The sequence below is a fragment of the Zophobas morio genome, unplaced genomic scaffold (genome assembly GCF_036711695.1).
Source record: "Zophobas morio isolate AGI-343-1 ecotype UQ-CSIRO unplaced genomic scaffold, CSIRO_AGI_Zmor_V1 ptg000255l, whole genome shotgun sequence".
Classification (NCBI taxonomy): domain Eukaryota; kingdom Metazoa; phylum Arthropoda; class Insecta; order Coleoptera; family Tenebrionidae; genus Zophobas; species Zophobas morio.
In genome coordinates, this window is record NW_026972359.1 from 37,295 (window position 1) to 62,553 (window position 25,259).

Below are 25,259 nucleotides of genomic sequence, written 5' to 3' on the forward strand. Positions count from 1 at the left end.
CAACTAAATCAATTTAGATATCTTATAAATATTTTCAATAAAACTTTTATTTATATTTATTAAATGTAAACATATATTATGCAAATTTCTTTAATTTTCTTATTAAAATTTCAAAATCTACTTTAGTAAAATTCCAAACTTTGCAACTTTTAATACTTTTATAAAATTTTTTATTTACGAAATAATTTACTTTTTTATATAAATTTATTAATTTTGATTACCTTTCGTATTAAATTTTCTAATTATTTTATCTAAGATATTTGGATAACAACAAAATTTCTTTTATAGAAAAAGAATCTTTTTCTAATCTGAAAGCACTAAAAGTCTTGTAAGTTTTATTATTTAAATTTATAAATAAATTTAAAAATTATAAAATTTTAATTTATTTTTTAATTAAAATTATTTTTGTAAATATTTTTTTAATTTATATTTTTAAAAAATTGCTCTATTTATTTTTTTTTTTAAATGTAATATAAATAATAAAAGTTTTATATATAAAAAAAGGACCAAAAATAATTTTAAATAAAAAATTACTTACAAAGTATAAATTATTTATTAATTTTACTTGAAAAAGTTTTTGAAGTAATTATAAATAATAATACTATAGAAACTTTCAGGCTATTACTATTAACAAAGTTTTCTGTAGATATAATATAATAAAACATGAAATAAACAACTTTTTATAGAAATGTTAAAATAAAAATAATATAAAGTAAAGTTTTTATCTATTTTTTTATGACTTTTAATAACAATAATATTAGTATTAATATTAATAATGGTTTTAAAAAAAGTTTTTTTATATATATAATAAAAAGTAAAAGTTTTTAATATTTATTTAATTTTACTTTACTTTATTAAAAGTAATAAATAAGAAATAAAGTATAAAAATAATATAAATTAAGTTTTTATTTATATTTTTTGGATGACTATTAATAATAATATTTATAAATAAAAAAATAATATATTCTTTGTATTTCGATGACCTTAAAAAATTCTAATAAAAAAAATAAGTAAATATTTTTTATATTAATTTTATTATTTTAAAACTTTCATATAAATAATAATAAGTAATAGTTTTCTATTTTTATTTTTTATTTATTTTGTTAAACTGTTTAATATAAATAATATTAAAATGTACAAGTAAGTTTTTTATATTAATGTTGTCTTTATTTTTACTAAACCTTTTAATATAAATAATAAAAAAATGTAAAAGTTTTCTACATTTATTTCTATTATTTTTAGAACTTTTTAATATAAATAATAATAAAAAGTAAAAGTTTTTATATTTCTTTATTATTTAATAAAACTTTTTAGTATAAATAATAGTACAAAGTATTTATAATTAATATTTTTATTTTCTTCAAAACTTCTTAATATAAATAATAGTATATAATATAAGTTTTTTATATTTATTTTTTTTCCCACTTTTTAAAAAAGGTAAAAGTTTTCTAAATATAACTTTTTTATTTTTTAATGTAGATGGCTTTCTACAAACCGCTTAACTTCGCTTGACACTAACTTGTTTATGGGGCTTACCGAGTTGAAAGAATTGTTATTATTATTATTATTATTAATATTATTATTATTATTATTATTATTATTATTATTTTAAGGTGGTTGCAAAATAATCTTTTAACTACTATTGAAAATCTTTTTAAAAATCTCCAAAAACTTCATCACTTGTAAGTAAAATAACTACTATTGTTAATAATAATATTATTTTAATTTTTTTTTTATAAATGCATTTTATTATATTTATATCATTAATAATATTTTTTATTTTATTTTTAATAAAAGGTTATCAATTTGATTCTGTTAATTTTTTTCAAATGAAATTTTTTAAATATATTATTCATTTATTTTTTTTCACGTGCAAAAGGTCGCTTAAGAAAAATACAATAAAGTCCATTGCTGGATCGGCTTTTTCCCAATTAAAAGTTTTAACTTACTTGTAAATTTTTAACTGTTATAAATTCCAAAGTTTCTTAATTTTTTAATAATAATAAAAAAGTTCCCTTTACTTTTTTAATAAATTTTAAAATTTTATATCTACTTTTTAAACTTTATAAAAAAAATTTTTATAAAAATAAACATATTAATACAAAAAAAATTAGGGATTAAAATTTATATTTACTTACTAAAATTTATAAATTATTTAAAAAAATTTAAATTATAAAATTTACGTGTAATCTTTTTTAAAATTATTAAATTTTTAATAATAAAAATTTTTGTACGAAAAATAAATATTATTCAAAATTTACAATATATTTTAAAATTTATTAACTTTTTATTATTTAAATTTACATAAAATTTTCTTTTAAAATTTTATTATATTTTTTTTAATAAAAACCAAAAAAAAATTATTATATCTAAATTTATATAAAATTTACTTTTTAATTTCCATCAATAATTTTTTTAATAAAATAAATAAAACTATAATACGAAATATAAATCAATAATAAAATTCTACATTTACTTTTAAAATTTAGAAATAAATTTTTATTTAAAAAAATATTTATTTAAAATTTATTTTTAAAATTTATTTGTGTAAATATAATAATAACCATCTCCTTTATTTTTAAAAAAAATAAAAAATTTATGATTTTCCTTTTTAATGTTACAATTAACTTTCAAAACTAATTTTATTAATTTCACTTCTTTTTTATAACGTAAATCTCTTTTAAAAAAATTTTTTTGTAAATTATATTTAAATTATATAAATTACTATTCAAAAAATAAAATATACTATTCCCTTCCCTTTTTTATTGTTAAAATTTTTATTTTGAAAAATTTCTTCTTTCACTCTTTCTTTTATATAAAAAAAGAAAAAAATTCTGTTTTCATTTTATAATAAATATTTTTTAAAAAATAAAATTTAAATTTACTTCACTTTTTTTATGTTAAAGTTTTTTTAAAAAATAATTTTTTTACTAATTAAAAGTAAAATTTATTTTAAAAAAAGTAAGAATTTAGAGTCCACTTCACTTTTTTATAAATCTTTAAAAATTTAAAAAAAAATTAAAAATATTTAATTTTTAGAAAAATATTTATTTTTATAGTAATTAAAAAAAAATTATAAATTCACTTCACTTTTCTTCTGATTTTAAAATTTTTTTCATAAATAAAAAATATAAAAAATTAGGTTTTTCTTTAAAAGTAAAATTTTTATTTAACAAAATTAAAATTTTTAGTTATCACTTTTTTTTTTGAAATGTTAAAGTTTTTATTAAAAAATATATATTTTACTATCAGAAAGTTTTATTATTTTTTAAAAAAAATTAAATTATTTATCCATTTCACTTTTTTTACGTTAAAAGTTTTCTTCTGGAAAAAAAATATAAAAATAAATCTTTAATATTTATAAGTAAAAACATTTTTAAAAAAAAAGGATAAAAAATTAAATTTTATTATAATTCATTTTTTTTTTAATTTTAAAAGTTTTCTTTTACAAATTTAAAAAATAATTAATTAATCGTTTATAGTAAAATTTTTTTAAAAAAAAATTATTAATAATTCATTCATTTTTTATGATTAAAAAAATTATATTTTTACTTTTAGACTGTTTCTAATTTTTTTTAAAAGTAAACTAATTCACTGCACATATTTTTTTATTGTAAAACTTCTCCTTAAAAAAGGAAAAAAAAATAAGTTTTACTATTTAAAACTTAAAATTTTGTTAAAAAAATTAAAAATTATAATTTACTTAATTTTTTTTAATGTTAAAAGTTATAATAATAAAAAAAGTTTTTAACTTAAAAATTTTTTGTAAAGAAGGAAAATTATCATTTACTTTTAAAAGTAAAATTTTTTTTAAAAAAATTATTATTATACATTCACTTCATTTTTTTTTTAATTTAAAACTGTTTTCAAAAAAGAAAGTAAAATTTAAAAAAATTCATGAAAGCTACTTTTTAAGTATTTATAAATAATTTTAAAAAAAATTTAAAAAAAGGAATATAAAAATTATAATTTACTTTTTAAATTTTACATATTTATTGTAATTAATAGTAAATAATAAAAATGTAAAGTTACAATCACTTAAATAATAAATTATTTTTTGTTAAATTTTCTTTAAAAAAATTATTATTCATTTTTAAATTTTATAAATTTTTTATTTAATATTTATAAATTATAATTTTCAGAGATCTTAAGGAAAATCCCATTACGGAAATTGGCCCCGATGCTTTTTTCTTAAACGATAATTTAGATTTAAAATATTTGTAACGGTTTTGTTAATTTATTTCTGAATTAATAATTAAAAATTATCCGTTAATTTTTATTATAATTTGAAAAATAATAGAAATTTTTATTTTTATTTCTCAATTATTTTAATATTTTTTTGTTTTTTTTGGAATTTAGTTTTTATAGCAATAGTGATTAAAAAATTCTTTGTGAAATTTTTCTTTTATAATTTTTTATTTTATTTTTGAATTAATTAAGTTAATTTATTTTTTAAATTTTTTAATTTCTTTAGAAACGATAATTTTAATTTATTATTTTTTAATTTCCTTTTATAAACAGGCAGTAAATTTTCTTTTTAAAATTATTTTAATTCTAATTCTGAATTATTAGAGAGTTTTTTAACTTCTTTAAATTTTTCTTAAATGATAATACTATATTTAAATTATTGGTAAATCTGTTAAAAAAATTTTATAATTCCTCTAAATCTCAAAGATAAATTTTTGTTTATTTTGTTTAATCAATAATTTATATAAAAATTATTTGTTTAAAAATATTTTTGGTAAAATTATAAATCCATTTATTTATTATTAATCGATTAGAAAAGCTAATCTCAACGAAGATTTTCTCTGCTGCTCAAGATTTCTTTATAAAGATGCTTTTTTCTATAAAAATGATCAGTGCACTCACCAAGATAAACTCTTCGCGTTTAGCACTTTTCCAATAGAAAATTGCGATGAAGATATAGTAAAAGTTCCAGTAATTATTGATCCTGAAGAAAATGAAAAATTAAATATAATTAAAAGCAACGAGGAAATTAGCGAAACTGAAATTGAGACGATGTCGATTTTTAACGAGGAAGTCAACGAGGAAGTCAGTGAAACTGAAAATAAAAAAATTACGGCCTCAAGCGGCGCCAGCATTCATATTACAATCAGTGGAATAGCTGTGCTTTTGAATTTAATTTGATAATAAAAATTTAATAGATTTAATTTTTAATAATTTTTTGGTTAGCACTTCAATAATTTAATATATACACTTTGATACCGTTATATAGTAGAAAAAATTAATTTCCTATCTAATCTAATAAATTGCTCATATAAAAATAAAAAGTTTATTAAAAAAATTATATATAAAAAATATTACAAAATTTATATGAAAAAGTACAGATAATAGTAAAACAATTATCTATTAGTATTTTTCAAGTAGAAATTAAATAACCGAAGAACAGCAATTAAAACGATCTTAATTATAAAATATTAAACTTTTTAAAAACAAAAAAAAAACTTGAAAAAAAAAACTAAAACATTTATTTTAAAATTAACGGTAAATAGTTTTTTTTTTAATTAAATAAGAAAAAATTAAATTACATCTACATTTACTTAAATACTGTTTTGTAATAAAAAAAAATTCTTTAAAAAGTTCATAAAAATGCTAAAAGAAAAATAAAAGAGTTTTAGTACAATCACAAGAATTTTAAAAAAAACAAAAATTAAAAAAATGTTATAAATTTGGGCCCTCCATCCAAACGACTACACGCGCCCCGTACAAAGTGATAGTAGCCGGCTTAGTAAGAAAGCCAACAAATCTCCTGCGTTCTCCCAAAAAGGTGGTAAAGTGCAAGTCAGGCACGGAGACACCGAAAGGGCATAAACGGAGGATATAGCGTGGCTCTCCTAAGGAGGCTAGAAGTCACTCCGGTTATAGAGAAATTATTCCTAGAATGGCACTACCGCGGGTAATTGCTATAAAATGTAGATATATGTATACCCAAGGTAAAAATAAATGTGTAAATAAATAAATTTATTGAACAAATTAATATATAAAACACAGTAATTAGGCTTCCCTCTATACCACAACACCTTCCACGCAGCAAACAAAGAGCAGAAAAAATTAAATCCCCACCAACGGTGTTGGGCTATCTATATTTATATCCATAAGCATGCTAATTAATAGATGCACGTGGCTAACATAATAACAATACAAGCATGCGTGCTACGAAAATAGGGCCCTGACCTGAAAGAGTCGAACTAACTTATTAAACACAATTTTTTTTAGCAAAATTCAACTTTTTTATTCAACATAGTCTCCTTCTAGAACGATACAATCAGACCCACACTTTCCAGCATTTCTAAACACTTTTTTTATAGCACAATTTGCCGTCGCCTTTAAAATGGGTTTCTGTTTCGGCTATGACATCTTCGTTTCACCCAAAGCTCATCCCCTAGAGCAAATTTTTGAGGTCGGCAAAGAGATAATAGTCACTGGAGGGCTGAGCTGGAAAGTATGGTGGTTGCAGAATGAAACCGAACTTCAGTTCGTGCAAATTTGCCTTCCCTCGACTTTTGACTCGAGGCATAGTCTTGATAAAAAAGCGCTTTTCTTTTCGCCATTTGAAGCCTTTTTTTTTTTAACTTCCTCCTTTAATCGAAATAATCGGGTTATATAATATTTGATAATAATAATTTTTTTCTTTTGCAAAATAGTCGATGCATATCCTACCATGCGTACCCAAAAAGACGGTGGCCATAATCTTTCCGGCAGACAGTTTGTCTTTCGTCCTTTGCTTTCGAGTCAGCTAATTGCCAATTGGTCTTTGGAGCGTAATGATGCTCTAGGACCCATCCCTTTAACATATCGCATGAAGAATCCTTTTTATTTCGCTTAAACAGTTCCACGAAGAGCAAACACGGTACCCATTTCGAAAAGTGTTTTCTTATGCCAAATGTTCGTGCAATTTCTACACGTTCTATTGATGTCTTTAACTTTGACCGCGTATGGCATCGGGGTCTCAGGCAAAAACTAAGCACATTTAGGCATTCCAGTTAGCCCTCTACAGCATACTTGCGTTTTTTCGGGGCGAACGCACCTCTCAATTAAGAGTGGGGGCGAGTCTGCCGGCTGAGAGGTGTTCCTCCAACTCTACATGCTATACATGCGAGAGATTCCTGCCAACCCTCACATCCGCGTTTTGCACTCTATGCGTCCCAAAGCCACTCATTATTACGGCAACACCGGTGTTATTTGGAAACATTTGCTAACTGGTATAAGCAGTAGGGAGTAAACATTAAATGGAATGAAGTGCAAAACCATACTCATCGCAAGATGCATCACGCCCCCGCTCTAACCCTCGAAGATGTTAAGAGCCCTTTGGGGCTCTCTGACCAAACACTTGGGGTCATCACCGATAAGCGACTAACTTGGAGGCAACACGTAGAATTCGTAACGACCAAGGTTAAAGCAGCAAATCATGCAATCTACCCGCTGCTGTGCTAAAAACACAATGCCCCTGCGCAATATACTACGCCTTTTAAAATAGTTTAAAATTTGCGTGCACCCTATTATTGCTTACGCATCTGTTACTTAGAGATATGATAAACCGTCAACGATTACACCCCTTCAGACGCAGCAAAACAAGCTCCTGCGACTAATGACAGACGAATCTTATTTCCTGCGATACAATACGTTGCATGACGAAGTGAGTTTAAAACAACTTGAAGTATGCAACTTCAGTTTCTTTTGAACGTGTTTAGTAGGTATCCAACCCATCAGTGAGTTCAAGAATTTACATACGAACCCTGAAAAGGTCACGCTTTTAAAGGCCCCGCCTTGCGCTTTAAGCGCACAATCACAGTTTTGTTTTACCTTTACACATGCAAAAAGTTTTATGTGAGACGACCTGTTGAAGCTATATACGATTTAAAGCCCTAATATAAATTATTTGCAAGTTTAAGCAGTTTGCACTCAATATTACCGAGCATCTGCACAATTCATTAATAAAAAATATATTTTTTTCCCTTTACGTTTGTTTATTTAGGTGTGCAACTGTACTCCTCAAGCAGCTCAAAAATTATCAAATAAATTATAACAGAGTCTTTGTATTTACGATAAACCTATATTATAAATTTGTGTCTATCTATAATTTATAGTTCTCGGAAAACATTAAGCTCGTCCTTCTCCTTTTCCCCCGCAGCTTTGCTTTGTAACTCTCCCTCCTTGATTTTTCTCTTTAAGCTTTTCCATATTAAATAGATAGCGTATTTAGCAGGTAAAGGTCGTTCGTTAACGAAATTAACCAGACAAAAATCACTCCACCAACTAATAATGGCCATCCGCCCCCACACATATAATCTAAAGTTTTTGTATTTACGATAAAGCTATATTATAGACTTTTGTTTATCTATAATATATAGTTCTTCAAAAATATTAAGCTCTCATAATTTTCGAGCTGTTTAAGGAGTATAACGCGCACTCTTTAAATAAACCAACAAAAAGGTAAAAAATGTGTATACATGCCACCCTTTTAATAAGACCAATCAGTGATGTGCCCTCAAGCGCTCAACCTCACGTGGCATATATTCAGTAACTTAAATGAAAAATGCAAATAGCTAAGCGCCCATTAAATTTTAACACCTAACTGGGATTGCACTATTGAATAAAATGTTACTTATAATAAAAATAATTTTTTTTTTGCTTTCTTTCTCGACCACGGCTACTTCATTTTAATAAATTTATAAATTTTCCATAACTTAATGAGGAATGCAAAAATATTAAACGCGCCTTATTTACATAACCGTAAATAAAAATGCTTTGTTTCTGCTTAAAGTTTTAATTTAACTAGTTTTTCTTTTTGCTTTTTTTTCTCGACAGTTATTACATTTATATAAATTTTTTTTAACTTTCTATTTTAATTGTGTAAAAGAAAGTTATGGATAAGCAAAAATAATAAATAAACAATTTTTGACGTTAATAATAACAATAAATAATAAAACATATATCTTATTAACGATAAAAATATAGTTATTAAAGAGGCCTTTTTGCTTTTAAAGTTTTAAAAAAGAATAATAACAGTTATATTTAATTTAAGGACGTAAACTTATACGAGTTTCAGTAACAAAGAATAATAGTAAAAATTTTTGATACTAAAGATACTTAAAAACTTTTCAAGTTTGCGAAAAACACTCAGTTAAAATATTCAAGGCTTTAAGATTTACCTATTGCGTTTGCAGTAAAAACGTTAAATGAAATTTTATAATATTTATTATTGAATTTAATTTCCTATTTGTTATTTATTATTATTAATTATTATGTTAATACTTTTAGTTTTCTTTTAAATATTATTATATATATTTAATTATTTATACTAACTTTTTAATTTATTTTATTTATTTTTAATTTACATTACAATTTATAGTATTCTTTATTTTTTTTAATTCCAATTCTTTTACTATTTTATTAACTTCTTTAAAATCTTACTTTTTTGCATGTACATATGATTTATAATTATATTAATTTTTTCAATATTTCATAAATTTATTAATTTTTATTTATATTAAAAATGGGAAAGTTTTCTTTCATTTATTTTTATTAACTTTTTAAAGTTTTATTATTGCTTATATTTTTTATAATTAATTATTTCATTTAATTAAATTTTAGAACAAATATTCTTTATTTATTACTTTTATTAACTTATCGAAGTTTTATTATTTCTTATATTTTTTGTTATTTATTATTTTTATTTTATACTTATATTATTTTTAAGTTTTCTTTTATTTTTTTCATTATTTTTTAAAGTTTTTTTTATTTACATTTTCTATTATATTATTAAATTTGAGGTTTATAGATTTACTATCTTTTTACTATTTAGTTATTTTTTCGTAAAATTTTTACTTTTAAATTTTTCTTTTACTTTTTATTTTTATTAAAATAAATAAGTGTTTTTTATTTATTTTACTTTTGAATCGCTTTTATACTACCAACAAATAAATTCATTAAATTGTCTCAAAAATAGCAGTACACATCCTGAACTTAATAATAATAACAATAATATTTTTTATTGAAATTAATTCCTATTTACACAATTCAAGTGTTTATAAGCAACTTCAATGCGTGCAATCATGCCTTCCTCGCATTCCCGAAGCCACTTTCGCTTAAATTTATAAATAACATTAATAATCATAAAAGTAATTATAATAATTATATTAAATATACAGAAAAAAAATGAGTTTATGGTGACTTTTTATTATTAGTAACTTTATTAGTAGTAATTTTATTTAATGAAGAGATTTTAATTATAAAACTTTTCTAATAAAAAATAGAATAAAATATAAGATATTTATTTGTTATATTATACAGTATTAACTGTTCCATACTTTTCTTATTATTTTATTAATATATTTTACTTTTATATATAAGAAACTTTTTTATTACATACTATTATAATAAACTTTTTATTTTACTTTTGTTATACTTACTATTTTAATTTTACAGTAAAACTTTTCTAATCAAAAATTGTGTTATGTTTTAACATCAACTTTTAGTAATTTTCTTATTTTTTTATTAATATATTTTACTTTTATATATAAAACTTATAATAAAAAATTTGCTGCCCACGAAAAATATATAATTTTCTTATAATAATTTTTTAAAATTTTTTATTAGTTTATATATATATGAAAAAAATAATTCATAACTTAATATAAAAAAAGTTACAATTTTTTTTGCTTTTATGATATATATTAATAAATAGAAAGTATTATAATAAAGATATACCTATTTACTTCTTTATATTTTTAAAACATATATATAAAACTTAATAATTACAATTTCTTATTTAATAAATATTTGATACTACGTAAATCACGTATTAATAATATTTATATCAATATCTTCTTGAACTATTATTATAAAAAGTTTTTAAATTATACTTTCTCATACTATTATTGTTATTAAAACAATATTTACTTATTAATATGAAAAATGCAAAATAAATTTTTGTATATTAAAAGTTTTCAAAACATAGTAAGTTTAAATTTTTTAATATTTACTTTGTTATACTTTTTTTTTATACTTTTAACTTTTTTTTAAATAAAAAGTTACTTAAAACTTTTTGGTAGATTTTAATTTTTTGTAAACATAAATAATATTTTTTTTACTTTTATAAAATTTTAAATTTTTTTACTTTTATTTATACTTTTTTTTAATATTTTAACCTTTTACCTAAAACTTTTTAGTAAATTTTATTTTTTTTATTTTTATACTTTTTTATATCTATTAATTATTTATCAAATTTTTTACATTATTACTTTTTATTATATAAATTTTTTTATTTTTTTTTTGAAAATATTTACTTCTTTATACTTTTTATTATTATTATCATTTACTTCTAACCTTTAAAAAAAGTTTTACTAAATAACTTTTACTAACTTTTCATATTTATTATTACTATTTACTCTAACTTTTTACTTTTATACCTTTTAAATATATACTGATAACATTTACTTTTATATATTAACAATATTGACTTGGAAATTTTATAAAGCTACCAAAAAAAATACTCGCGCAATTTAGAACCGCACTACGCTTTTCTTGCAGAGAATTTCCTAGTCGACGAGCAATACTCGAGAACCGTCGCCTACCTTACAAAGGCTCTACCTTATATTTTTTTGGTTCACTGAATGGACAATATAGAGATTTTCTTATTTTTATTGGCTAAGTATTTTCCCATTTTTTTTGTATGTATTTATACTATTTTTTTATGAAAAGACCGTTGAAAACTGCTTATCAAAAAAAGAATTATTCGGAGACTATACAGCTTTTCAGCAAAGCTTTGAAGACCAATAAAAACTTTATATTTTGGATATGCGCTTCTTATTTTAATAAATTATAATTATGATAATTATAATATTAAGTAAAATATATTACGAGAAATAAAAATTATTATAAAATATAATAATAATTGTTAGAATAGTAATAATAATAATAATAATAGTTATTATAGTAATAATAACCGGATCGTAATAAGCTTTATTGGGTTTATCGTCTCCTTTAGGATTTCCAATTTGACTTTGCAAGAAATCCTTATTCTCTTCGTAATAACACCGTAAACGATCCCTTTTTATTATTACAATTACTACTATTATTATTAATTATATTGATATTATTATTAGATTTATTAAATTATTCTCTCATAATTATTATAAAATAAATTATTATTTTGTTATAATTATTAGTGTGAATACTAATATTACTATTATTATTCGATCAATATTTTTTTATATATGTATTAACTCTTATCACTATTATAATTTTTTATCAGTATAATAATATTTATTTTCACAAATACTAATAATTTTTATATATTACTATATTTTATTTAGTATATTATTATTATTATTATTATTATTATTATTATTATTATTATTATTATTATTATTATTATTATTATTATTATTATTATTATTATTATTATTATTATTATTATTATTATTATTATTACATACCAATAAGCCCACTGCGTGTCGGTATCAATATTCATTTTCACAACTCCATTCTTTATAGCAGTTTCGATATCTTTCGAGTCCGAACCGGAACTGCAATAATATTAATAATATTTATAATCTAAATAATGATTGGTGGACCCGCCATGGAACACGAAAGTGACTGGCTTATCCGAAGATAAACGAAACTTTTCTTTAATATGTTTTTGAAAGTCTCCAAGTAGATCAGGCCTTAATCGCACGTTTCCTATAATATTTTATTATTACTATTATTACTAAATTAATTTTATATTATTTTTTTAGTAGTTAATTTTTTTTAATTATAAATTAATCACATTTCAAATTTTTTAAAGAGTTAATTTATTAAATTTAAATTTTATTTATTATTCATTATTATAATAATAATTTAAATTTAGTTTTTGATTTTCAATATTAAATAAAGCATTTTCAGATTTTGTTTATAAAATTAATTTATTTCTAGTTATTAAATTTATAATATTTTAATGATTATTTTTATTATTAATTATAATAAAAACAAATATAAACTTCATACAAAACATTTTTCATGTATGAATTTTTAAATTAATTTTATTTATTTATAATTATTAGTAGTGAAAAAATTTAAATTATAATAACAATTATTTATTGTTTATATTATAAATAAACCGGTTATAAATTTTCTACTGACTTATTTTTTATTATTATATTTATGAAATTTATTATTATTAATAAATATTATTACTATTATTTTCATCACTCTTTTTATTAGCAGTAGCATAAATGAGTTAGTTTTAAAAGTTGTATTAAAGTTAGCTTACATATTTTCATTTATTAAATTTGTCTAAGTTTAATAATTATATTTTATATTTATATTCAAACTTTATTTTTTATTATCGAATAAAAATTTTAAATAAACGAAAAAAAATAATTTTTTTATTTTATGCGTCCCAAATCTATGAAATTTGCAAATTTGGAAAAAAATTTTAATTTATAAATTTATAAAGAAAGCTTTTTTTTTAATACTTACTTGTTATTATTTATTACTACATAAAACTAAATAAAGGAAATTAGTTTCAAGTAAATTTACTTAAAATTAAATTTTTAAAATTTATATTTTATTTTAGAAATTATTATTTATTTCCATTTTTTACAATAATTTTCTTTATAACTAAAATTATTTAATATAAAATAAAATGTAAATTTTATAATGTTTTAAAGAAATTTTAATAATAGCAAAAGTCATTTATTATTAATTTATTTATAAATATTTTATATACATATAATTATTTAAATTTATAAATACAAAAACTTATTTTTGGAAAATAATTTTTTTTTAAAAAATTGAAAAAATTTAAATTTTGAATAAAATAATTTATAATTTAATTTTATTTTTTATTATTATAAAATTCATATTAAATAATAATTATTTTAAAAAAAATAATAAAAAATTCTATAAAACAATTTTTCATATAAATTGAAAAAACAAGGTTTTTAATTGGTTATTTGATACCCAATAAATTAATTTTTATAAATTAAAATTATAAAAAATATAGTTATTTTTATTAATAAATAAAGTTATTTAGGTCCAAGCAATTAATTTTTAGTTTATAATTAAAATTTTTTATAAAAATAATTTATAATTTATTTATTTTTAATTACTAATATACTTACAATTATAAAATTAATATTTTCTTTTGAAAAATTCTAACAAATTCCATATTATAATGTTGGATATAAATTTAAAGAAAAAGTCTTTTAATGGTTATTAAAGTCACCAATTAATCTAATTTTATATGATTAAAATATAAAAAATCAATATTTTATTAAATTTTAATAAAAATTTTCAAGATAAAAAAATAATTCAATTATAAACTTATTTTATAAATTAAAAATCTTAATTATTTTCTATATATAACTAAATCAATATTATTGTCATAACTTTAACCAATTTAAAAAGAAATTTATATAATTTTTAAAAATATTTTCTAATTGATTATAAAAATCACCAACTAAATTAGTTTTAATTTAAATAAAAACTAACAAAATTTATAATTTAATAATTTTTACTTAAATAATTTAATATTATTTATTACGTTTACATGAAGATAAAAATATCTTAAATTATAAATTCACATTTAAAATTAATAAAAAATATATATAACTTGTAAGTTAAAATAATAAACAAAAAATAAAAAATCTCTATTTTCTTTAAAATTTTAAATTAATTTTAACTAAAAAAATTAATTTTGTTAAAAAAATTACCCCTAAATTTTATATTTCCTTTTTAACAATAATAACTTAAAAACTAAAGATCTTAAAACAACCGACATAAAAAATACTTTATCACATATTTACATAAAATTTAAAAATTAAAATTAAATTTATTTTTAAATAATAATTAACAAAGAAAAGTAAATTAAAAATAAAAATTAAGCTAGAAGTTTAAAAAAAAAAATTAAATTTTATTACATTCTCTATTTAATAAAAATAACATGAATAAATTAAAAAGTTCTTAAACATCAGATAAAAAATACTTTTATCACAATTTTACACAAAAAATTAATTAATATTAAAATTTTTTATAAATAAAAAGATAACAAGAAATGGGAAAAAATCTTTTTTTTACTATTAAAATTAAAAAATAAAATCAAAAACTAAATAAAATTCGTTATAAATCTTGTAAAATAATTTTCTCTTCCCTATTAAAAGAAAATAAATATATCTCTAAAATTTTACATTATAATATTATTACAAATTTACATTGAAAATATAAAAGGGTATATAAAAATAAATTTTTAATTTTTAAAATTTAACAAAAAAGTAGAAGTCAAAGATTGTCTTTTAAATTTTAAGATTATAAAACAATTTAAACTAACAATTTTGAATTCGCCACATTTTCCTAAATTTTGTTACATAATAAATTTCTTTTCATTAAAAAAAAACAATTTCAACTAAAAAAATTCTAAGTTTACCCGGTTTATATACTCCATGAACATTTCCAAAAGCAGCGGCGATGGTGAATCGCTTAGAAACAGAAGAAAGATTTTCCCAAACAAGTTCAATGTCTTCCGGTTGCGAGTAAAGTTTTTTATTATCGACTTTAGTATTGTCCACGCCATCTTCCTCGCCGCCCGTAATACCAATTTCCATCTCCAAAGTTACTTTCATCTTTTCCATTCTAACCAAAAACTTTTTTTAAAAAGTAAAATAAAAATTTAAAATTTTCATAATTATTATCAGAAAAATTATTACTTCCTTGCAAATTTTAACATTTTCTTCGTGAGGCTCTTCAGAAAGATCAATCATGTGAGAAGAAAATAACGGCTTTCCTGTTTTTTTATAAAAGTTTTCTCCAAACTCAAGGCAGCCAGAAAGCCACGGTAAAAGTTTCTTCGCGCAGTGATCGGTATGCACTAAAGCCACTACCCCATAAGCTTCCGCTAAAGAATGAACATGATTTGCTCCAGCTACAGCTCCCAAAACAGCTGCCTAACAATAAAATAGTAAACTATAACAACACTTTTTTTAATAGCTTAATATTTGTAAGAAAAGTTTTTTCTTTAAAAAATTATAATAATCGTAACGTAAAACACCTTCTGGTCTTTATTATCAAGACCTTTACCAGCCATATACGCAGCACCACCATTTGAAAATTGAATTATTATAGGGGAATTAACCTTGATAAAACTTTTTATTTTAGATTTAAAAACAATATTAGTTTTTCTATAAACTTAACTTTTTTGGCCGCTTCAAGACAAGCATTTATGGATGAAGAAGATACACAATTAACAGCGGGGATAGCAAAACCATTTTCTTTAGCATAATTTAATACTTTTGTAACATCATCGCCAGTAACCACGCCTGGTTTTACGAAATCGAGAACTCCCATTGCTAATAAAAGAAAAGAAGAACCACCGGAGAGAGGAAAAAAAGTAAAACGGTAATGCAAAAAAAAGGTAGAACCGAATGAGAGGCTAAAAAGAGCTTATTTTTGATTAAACTTTTAGTAAGATCAGCGATGCGATTAATAATAATGTAGCAGATTAAAAAGATTGATACCGCTAATTCAAAATAAGGAATATTTTTTAATCAATTTTTTGCAAAACATAGAATTGTTCAGAAATTTTATTTCATTGACTTTTTTGTTAAACCAAATAATTTTTTATTTATTAAAAATATTACTTTTAATGACTAACTGCATTTTTTTTAATTACTAATATAAAAAGTATCAGGTACACAAAAAATTTTTGTTATAATTATTGTTTTCAGTTTTTCAGATACTTAATGTATAAAGCCTTTAAAAAAAAAAGTTAGTTTCTACTTGTATTGCGAAAATCTAACAATATTGCATCTCTTGTTTAATAACAGTATATAAAAAGTGCTAGTTTTTGGTATAATAGTAGCTTATAAGAATTCAACGGACGGTGGTAACTTTTGTACTTATGAATTTTCTCTACACGTTAGCTTTAAAGCATATAAAGTCAAGTTGGTCTTATATAAGTTTTCTAAGAGTATTATAATATGTAAAAGGGTTTATTTAATTATCAAAGTTATAAATTTAATTTTATCGAACCACCTGGTTTTTTTAGCTTTGAAGGTTTTTTAAAAGACCATCAAGAGTATATTTTGTTTGTCTAAATAAATGCTAACCTAGTATTGAGATTAATAATAATAATAGAAAGCCGAACGACTGTTAATACGTTGCAAGTACTTTTCTGCAAAAGTCCTTAAGAAAAATACCAACCAAATTATGCCTTGCTTTTAAAACTAATCAGTATAGGAAAAACTACAATTATAGCCGGCAAAATCTCGTTTTTAAAGTAACAAACTTTTCCAGCCTATAACAAAGTCTATACTTAAAGAAATAAAATATTTTAGTTGACTGATAAATGAGACATACGCTAAATAATTACTAATAGAAAGTGTAGATCCTACATATATAGTGTCCTGGAGAAGTAACAGTGATAGAAGGGAACTTAAATACCAGACTTACAAAAAATTTTTTTAATATATTACAACTATACGAAGTACTCCACTCGAAGATACTATACTTATTTATAAAGTTTGGAGTGCTACAATTTAGAATAGAAGCGCATAAAATTATTCTTTTTTATATTATTTAAATTACTATTATTACTATTGATCTATTACTTCTTTACTGTCATTATCATTATTATTTTATTATTACTATTATGAGTAGTTGTAGTAGAACTATTATTAATTAACCCTTTCTTATTTATTAACGGCAGTTATCCCACTTAACATATGTTAAAAATGCATTAAAATTAAAATTCTCTTATTATTGGTAAATAAGTGTATTTCTCTTCACTCATTGGTTTTATAAGGGGAACGCAAAGATTTTAATTATGTTTAAATAAAGTTTTCTTAGTGTTTAAAATGTCTAATAAAACTAGTTAAGTTCGGTATTTTTTTACATAGTAGCCTTCTAGGCCACCAAGTTATTTATTAACATCAACTACGCCCTCTAGAGGTTTAGTCTCTGATCTAGCCTTCTAGATTAAACTATTACCTTTACATAATCGCTGGTATTCTAGACTAACGTAGAACTGCGATAATACAGAAGCTATAAACACCGAAAAAAAAAAAACCGGCCGAGCCACACATGTTTTATTGAAAAATATACCTATGTATACTATACATATTAATGCAATAATTTAAAAACTACTCAATAAATAATCAGCTACCTTCAATTATTCAAATTTAATATCCGTGCTTAAGGTAATTAAATTTTTAATGAATTATGTTGGCTTTTATTTACATTTGAAAAGATTTCTTAATATTTTGGCTGATGTTTAAGGACTGTCAGAGAGTTAATTATAATTCAGAGGCAAAAGAAAGAAGACAGCAAAGAAGATTTGCTAAACTATAAATTATATTATTAAATATATATATATTTGCGTATTAGTACCAAAATTATAATAACATCTAATTATAAAAAATTTTTTAACCAAAAAAAAAAGCGGCCTGAGAAATTTATTTAATTTGTTTCGGAATGATCGCTTAAGTCCAAAAACTTTTAAAAGACGATGGCTGTGGCCTTAAGTAATTTTAAAGCTTCTGTATGTGAGTTTTCTGCTCTTTTTAATAACTTCCATTATTATATAATGGTTAATAAAAAAAGTGCAGCAAAATAAAAAAAAATTTGTTATATAGCCAGAAGTTATATATATTTATACATCCTCAAGGAGTTTTTTAATGTCCATGATATGCATCGTAATAGAACGGTTGATAAAGTATGCAGCACAAATAAAAAAATTATTTATGTAGCCAAAACTTTTTTATACGGATATTTTTAATCATGCTCTGCTTATTAGTCTAACATATGTTTTCTATTAGCTTCTTGCTTATTTCTATCGATATATCAAAAGTATTTTGGTTTAGTTGGTTAGTTTTTTTTCTTTATTACATTGCAACTTAGCAGTGAAACGACCACATCTCTAAGTAGAAGTTAGCGAACCTATTTACTCTATCGTATAATACGCTCTTTGTCGCATTTAAGGATTATGGAATAATTTATTCGAAAAAAGTACAATATTTTAGTTGTAGACCCCGAGAAAGGTCCGGAGAAACGGTTATATAAATATTTTAATATATACCAACTTGAGAAAGATATAGATTTTGAATACATTTAAGCAATAAAACTTTTTATAGTTTTTAAAATAATTAATTAAACTTAAAAAGAATGACGAACACAATAGTTAGGACCGCTCAACTACACTTCTTCGTGCATTTAGTAAGGCTTTTTTTTAGTTTTAGATGAGAAAACGCACAATTTTTGGCTTGTGCCTTATAGTGTATTATAAATTTAACAATTACTACTTTTATTCTTTTAATTAACTAGAATCGGTGTAGGGTATAAAATTTACTTGGACAACTTAGAACTATTTTTAAAATAACACGGCTAACTTTTACTTAATAGCAAACCGCTGGAAGACTAGCGCTAAACAAGTTAACGACCGTAAAGTCAACTTTATATTACTATGAAAAAAGTAATTTGCTAATAAAAAGGTTATAAGACGGACGGAATCAGCTATCATTAATCTTTTAACAACGCTCTAAATAACATCAACGTGGCCAAAAAAGCGGCTGTCCGCTTGAAATTTATAACCTGAAAAGAAGTAGTTAAATCTGCATAGTAAAAAAAAAATTAGCTAACGTTAAATGTTAACTATTTTAAAGAGAAATCTGTCCAACCAGCTGAAAATCCGTTTGCATGATTTATAACTCATAGGCGTCTAGTCACACCCTAATACTGTTCTAATAGGCAGAAAGAGGTCAGCACAACTAGAAACATGAACTATAGGAATTTATAGTGAGTAAGATCTGTTGTTTACCTATTATTAGGCCACGTTTAAATTATTTAACTTTGCGACGTATCTTAAGAAGAGCCTCCAATCCTCTAATTGAATCCTCTAATTGATGTGGTGTAGAGGTCAAAAGAAGAATGCAGCATCATTGCAACTTGAAAGGAAGTGTTAAGCTAGTTTTATAATTTACACGCCAGGTCAATCGCGGAGGGTATCTCTAATGGCAATATATAAACCCTCTAGCAGGGTTAATTTTGACATTTTTATCGTTTAATGAAAGGATTTTTACAATAAACACTCTGCATAGGCAACAAGTATCGCAAACCAGAGCTACATGGATGAACGTTTTTATATACAGAGTTCAAAATATATATAGAAAAAAGTAGTACGATTAATGACGGTCGAAGAGCTTAATGGACTTTACTGGTATCATCTGCTCAAATTTCTCGAATTGACAAATGGGTTAGAGAAATGAACTACATTCGTTCTTTTCTTCATGAATAGGAATTAGTTTTTTAAGTCGGTACGCCCGACATGTTTAAAACTGCTGACTGTTCTAACATAGGCGCTCTTCGCTGGTACATTTTGGGAAAACTGCACGTGAGGTTGCTTGGCGGCCTAGTAAAAGGATTGTGATCACGTAAAATTCTTTCGGAAGTCTTAAAAATACTTCGCCTGAAGTTTTACTGTTAATAAAAAAATCTAGTACTTTAAAGAAATGAATAAGTCGCGCCTAGTAGTTATGTGCGCTTTGTAATAAGGTGACATATAAAAATTAATATTTTTAAGTAATTAAAGGAGATATTGAAAAAATAAGAAAAGATATTTAGCTTTACTTATTGCTGTGCTTTTATTATTAAGGGCTAACGTTTACAATTGATCGAAAGCAAAGATCAGATGATATCAATAATGTTGTCTTTTATAACTGAATTATGGAATAATTTATTCGAAAGTTCAAAGTACAACATTTTAGTTGTAGGTCCCGAGAAATCAGGAAAAACGGTTATATAATATGTTTATCTTGTGAAAATAAAGACTAAATTTTTAGAAGTTAATTTCTAAGAGAAATTTGAATACATTTTAAGCATTAAGCTTTTTATAGTTTTTAAAAAATTTAAATAAAATTAAAAAGAAATATATTTAAAAATATTGGTTTTTAACTCCATTTATAAAAGACTTTAATAAAGTATGGTATTTATAAGCGACAAAATCTTTTTTTTAAAATTAACTTATTTATAATATTTTGAATTTTATAATATTAAGTTTTTTTTATAAAAGTTTGTGTTTTTTCTGTGGTGTTGATTCTTAAAGGAAAACAACTTCAGAAAAAGTCTTTGAAACTTAGAATGTTTTTATTTGAAAACGTTAAAAATAGTATAAAATATTGAAAGTTGGAAGTTTAAGTTTATTCTTTTTTTTTAGAACGAAAGTATTAAAAAAAATACTGTTAATCTTCTACATATATCTATTATTGCTTTATATAATTTTAAAAATACTTTTCACCTGAAAAAGAATTTTTTAAATTTAAGACCTTTGTTGAACATCTAAGATGTTTACTGACTTCTAAACATAATCAATTTAAGAATCGAAAAATTTTTCCAACAGTCGGGCTAAATCGTTAGTAAGAAAAGCCATTTAAATCTTATTATTTTATTGTTATTACTATGTTAGTTGTACAATTTTTTATTAATGGAACACTGGAAATTGTTTTGTGGGATCTCGGAGGAAAAGTTTTCTTTAATCAGCAATTATTTCACTACTACCAAATTAATTAACTTTTTTAGGAAGAAATGAAAATCTTTTGGAATAAATACTATAATGAAGGTTTACTTTAAATATAAAATTGTAAAAATTTTTTAAAACTTGGATTAATTTACTCTTCTTTTTTATAATTTATTATTTTTACAAACAAAAGTTGATGCAGTCATATTTATATTTGATGGGACCGTTTCTGAAGTTCATGCCATGTTAGAACTTTTTAGTAAAAGTTTTATTGTAAATATTAATTAATTTTTTTTCTTCTGGTTTTGGTATTGCCTAACATAAGTAAAAACATATTTTTTAAAGTATGGTGGATTATAAGCGTAACTTTGTTAATCTTGTATAATAAGGTTTAGTTCTTTTTGGAATTTTAATTGGAATTTAATTAAAATTTCGTAAGGTTACCTTTGAATTTGTATATATAAATATTTCATAAAATTTTTTGAAATAATTTTATTATAAGTTAAAAGAAAGTTATGTTGGGTATTTGTAGAAAGTTTTTACTTATAAACATTGTCCAATAATACAAAGTATTATTTAAAAAAATTTTCTCACAACTAATCTTAAGTTTTTTTAAAACCTTATTTTTAAGAAAAGTTTAATTTTTAAAATTCGAAGTAAAAATTTTGGGCAATTATGCTTTGGAGTTAAATAGAAAACAAACTTATTGTTTACTATCTATTTCGTATAAATATACGTTAAAGGTAATGCTTTGGAATTATTTAAGTTAATTGATTTTCAGTGAATAATTTTTTTTTTGGTAGTTTTGTAAAGAACTCCCTCCTTTGATGAATAGAAAAGTTAAGCTATAAAAACCGTTTTGTGACTAAATAAGATATCCTTTCATTTCCAAAAGTTAACTAATAGGAGTTTACCATACTTAACAGAAAAGCAGTTCGAATGTATGAAATATACAGGCACTTGACTTTAGCTAAGCTATAAATTTTTAGATTTTAGAATTCTTGCTCAGGGTTTAAGTATTATTATTGTAAGACATCTAACAAAAATATATTTTTAAATTATTTTATTTTAATATTTTTAGACTAGAAGTTTTAATTTTACCCTAAAATGAGAATTTTCAACTCAACCTTCAGGGTTAGTACGGTTCCCTACAATTCTTTTTCGGTATTTGTATGAGCGGAATATAAAAATTCTGCTCAATTAAAGAAGTGTTTTACTTTTAAAAGTAATAGCATTCTAACTATAAAGAATTAGATAGAAGTTTTTTAATAATAAATTTAAGTCTTTTACCTTAAGAAATTTACGTAAGGCTGGAGGTTAGTGAGTTAAACGATACCGAATTTTATTTTTATTTTGCTCAACACAACCATGTTAATTTAGTAACAATTTTTAAGTTACTTATAAATAATAACAAGCGCCAGACAGCAATTTAAGTCCTTTAATTTATAGCCAAAAACAATAACGTTGAACAAAGGTTTGTTTGATATATATATTTACTTGAAATATAAATTTTTAAAAAGTGCATAAAAGTATGCACGTCCCACCTCTTAAATTACCTTGACTAGAGCTCAAAAACTGAAAAGTAACTCAATATTAAACTGTTAAGGAACACATTTAGTTTTCTTAATAGTTTATTATAATTATTTTCTTAAGTTTTCAATTATATCAATTGTTCCTACTTCTTGACAAACCCGTGATACATCGAACTATAAATTTGGAATTTTTGTTTTTTATACACTCATAAATTCACTTTGTGAAAATGGTAAACGTTGTCACTCGTACTCTTTCATTTACTAAAAACTATTATCTTAAGTGTTTACTTGTTATGTACTTTTAAATTCTGTTATTTTTTGTTTCAGGCATAAATAAAGTACTCGATAAAATTTGTAAAAAATTTTATTATTTTGTTAAAGAGACTACTTAATTTTATAAAATTTCTAAACTTTCCTTTTTTTTATAACATTTCAATTTTTATTTTTTAATAATATAGAAGAAGTTTATTATCACACGGCCCTTCAAAAGAAACCTTTCACTATTATTATTAATAAAAATGATTTAAACGGAACTTTTTCCTTGAGCGACTGGAAAAATTTAATTTTATTAAACGTCGAATTCCACTCTTCAGTTAATATTTTTACCATGTCGGCACTTAAAGGGTTTGTAATTTGCATATTTACATTATTTTTTTTATAATTCAAAATAATAGAAATAATTATACTTAAGTTGCTTTTGTAATTTTTTCTACGAAAAATCTATTTTTTGGTTTTAATAAAAAAATATTTAATTTTTTACTTGCTCATGTTATTATATATTCTAATTTATATGAATAACTATCGATGTCTACCTTTTCCGCTTTATTAGTTTATTTTGGATTGACTTAAATTAATATTTCGAAAAATATAATTAACTATATGCTTTTAAAAGTGAATATATTTAAATACTTTTTTCAAGTCTTACTTTTTTTAACTACAAAAATTTGCAGCACAGGATTTGATGAGGCCATTTCATGGATGACGGATTTATCTCAAAAGATCAAGTGTAAAAATAAAGTTGAGTAATTTACAAAAGATAAACGTTTATTTTAAGAAAATTATTCAACCAATAAAAAAATTTGATGAAAACATTTTGTTATTTATTTTATTTTTATTAATAGCAAATTTTTATTATGTTATTATATTATTAACAAATTACTCATTATAAGGCTTAATAAAAAGTATTGCATTCTTAATTTATTATTAAAATGAATTATTGGGACGGAAATAATTCATAAGTTTAAGGATAAAATGAAAGATTTATGTTAAATAATAAATTTAGTTACACAATATATAGCAGCTTAATTGCAGTTACTTTAGTAAGTACTGCTAATTTTAAGGCGGGAAGATGTTTTTAAAAAATATAGAATTAATGAAACCTGAAGTACTAGTAGGAAAACCTTATAACATATAATAATAATAATGTACAAGTATCACATTTTCTTACAGATTATATTATTATATTCTTTTGAATTTACCAAAACGTTTTTCTGGTGTTTTTTTTTTAAAAAAAAGTCGTGTTTATGGTGTTGTTTACCAATTTATCTAGTTAATATTAGACCTGCTGAAAAAAATGTTGAAGCTAAAATCTTTTAAAATCAAAGAAAAATTTTTTGGAGTCGTGGTATCTCTGCGCTCCGTTTTTTTAAGTGGTCTTTTGCTAGTTTAATGTGTAAGTAATGGTTTGTATATGGTTGTATTTTTGTGTATTATATATAATAGTAAGAGTATTGGCTTCATTCGTGATGATTTGAGATACTAATAAATTAAAATATGCCCCAGTCGTTTCCGCTAAGTAAGCTGTTAATACAATACCAATCTACTTGTCTAAATCAGTTCAGCGTACAACAAAAATTTTTTAGGGTTAACTAAAAAATAAATAAAAAAAGCAAAGCACAATTTTTTTTAACACGCATATTTTAAAAAGCACAAACCAATGTCTTAAAAATAAACCGACTCAGTAAAGTAGCTGACTCCTCGGGTACAGCAGCAATAGAGATACAATCCGTTTTGTTAATACAAAGTTGAATTTTTTAATAATAAAAATATATAATGAACTTTTTTCTTACAAAAAGTACGTAATAATCATTATAAAAAGTTTTACTGGAAAAAAATAAAAGGTGCGATTAGATTATTATACCACAAAGGAGAGTGAAGAGGTCATACAAGTGGCAAGAGCCGAAACACATTCTAGAAGCATGATACATAAATCAATAAAC

General features: G+C 22.0%; 1 protein-coding gene and 3 long non-coding RNA genes across 4 annotated transcripts; 3 read left to right on the top strand and 1 right to left on the bottom strand.

Annotated features, from left to right (window-relative positions):
• Window positions 1-285: 285 nt before the first annotated feature.
• LOC135146652 (uncharacterized) lies at window positions 286-1,684 on the top strand. Its single transcript, XR_010283902.1, has 3 exons — window positions 286-328; window positions 1,480-1,551; window positions 1,614-1,684. It is a non-coding gene; the product is annotated as an uncharacterized LOC135146652 (long non-coding RNA).
• An 8,337-nt stretch (window positions 1,685-10,021) lies between these two features.
• Window positions 10,022-16,399, bottom strand: LOC135146666 (fructose-bisphosphate aldolase-like). The gene is made up of 8 exons (XM_064078794.1): window positions 16,195-16,399; window positions 16,052-16,135; window positions 15,711-15,947; window positions 15,431-15,647; window positions 12,600-12,705; window positions 12,462-12,551; window positions 11,970-12,072; window positions 10,022-10,108 (listed from the first exon to the last, which is right to left on the bottom strand). The coding sequence occupies exons 1-8, from the start codon at window positions 16,345-16,347 to the stop codon at window positions 10,022-10,024; spliced, it is 1,077 nt and encodes a 358-aa protein (XP_063934864.1). The 5' UTR covers window positions 16,348-16,399.
• A 5,058-nt stretch (window positions 16,400-21,457) lies between these two features.
• On the top strand, window positions 21,458-21,756 carry LOC135146654 (uncharacterized). Its single transcript, XR_010283903.1, has 3 exons — window positions 21,458-21,516; window positions 21,571-21,610; window positions 21,702-21,756. It is a non-coding gene; the product is annotated as an uncharacterized LOC135146654 (long non-coding RNA).
• Window positions 21,757-23,504: 1,748 nt separating this feature from the next.
• On the top strand, window positions 23,505-24,129 carry LOC135146655 (uncharacterized). The gene is made up of 2 exons (XR_010283904.1): window positions 23,505-23,664; window positions 23,991-24,129. It is a non-coding gene; the product is annotated as an uncharacterized LOC135146655 (long non-coding RNA).
• Window positions 24,130-25,259: the final 1,130 nt, after the last annotated feature.

Bases quoted from the DNA above. Each gene is read 5' to 3' on its own strand.
- LOC135146666 (XM_064078794.1), bottom strand. From the start codon at position 16,347: ATGGGAGTTCTCGATTTCGTAAAACCAGGCGTGGTTACTGGCGATGAT. The intron at 15,948-16,051 runs GTGTTTTACGTT...TTTTATTGTTAG, and splicing joins TTGATAATAAAGACCAGAAG to GCAGCTGTTTTGGGAGCTGT. The intron at 12,552-12,599 runs GTCCACCAATCA...ATATTATTGCAG, and splicing joins ACTTTCGTGTTCCATGGCGG to TTCCGGTTCGGACTCGAAAG.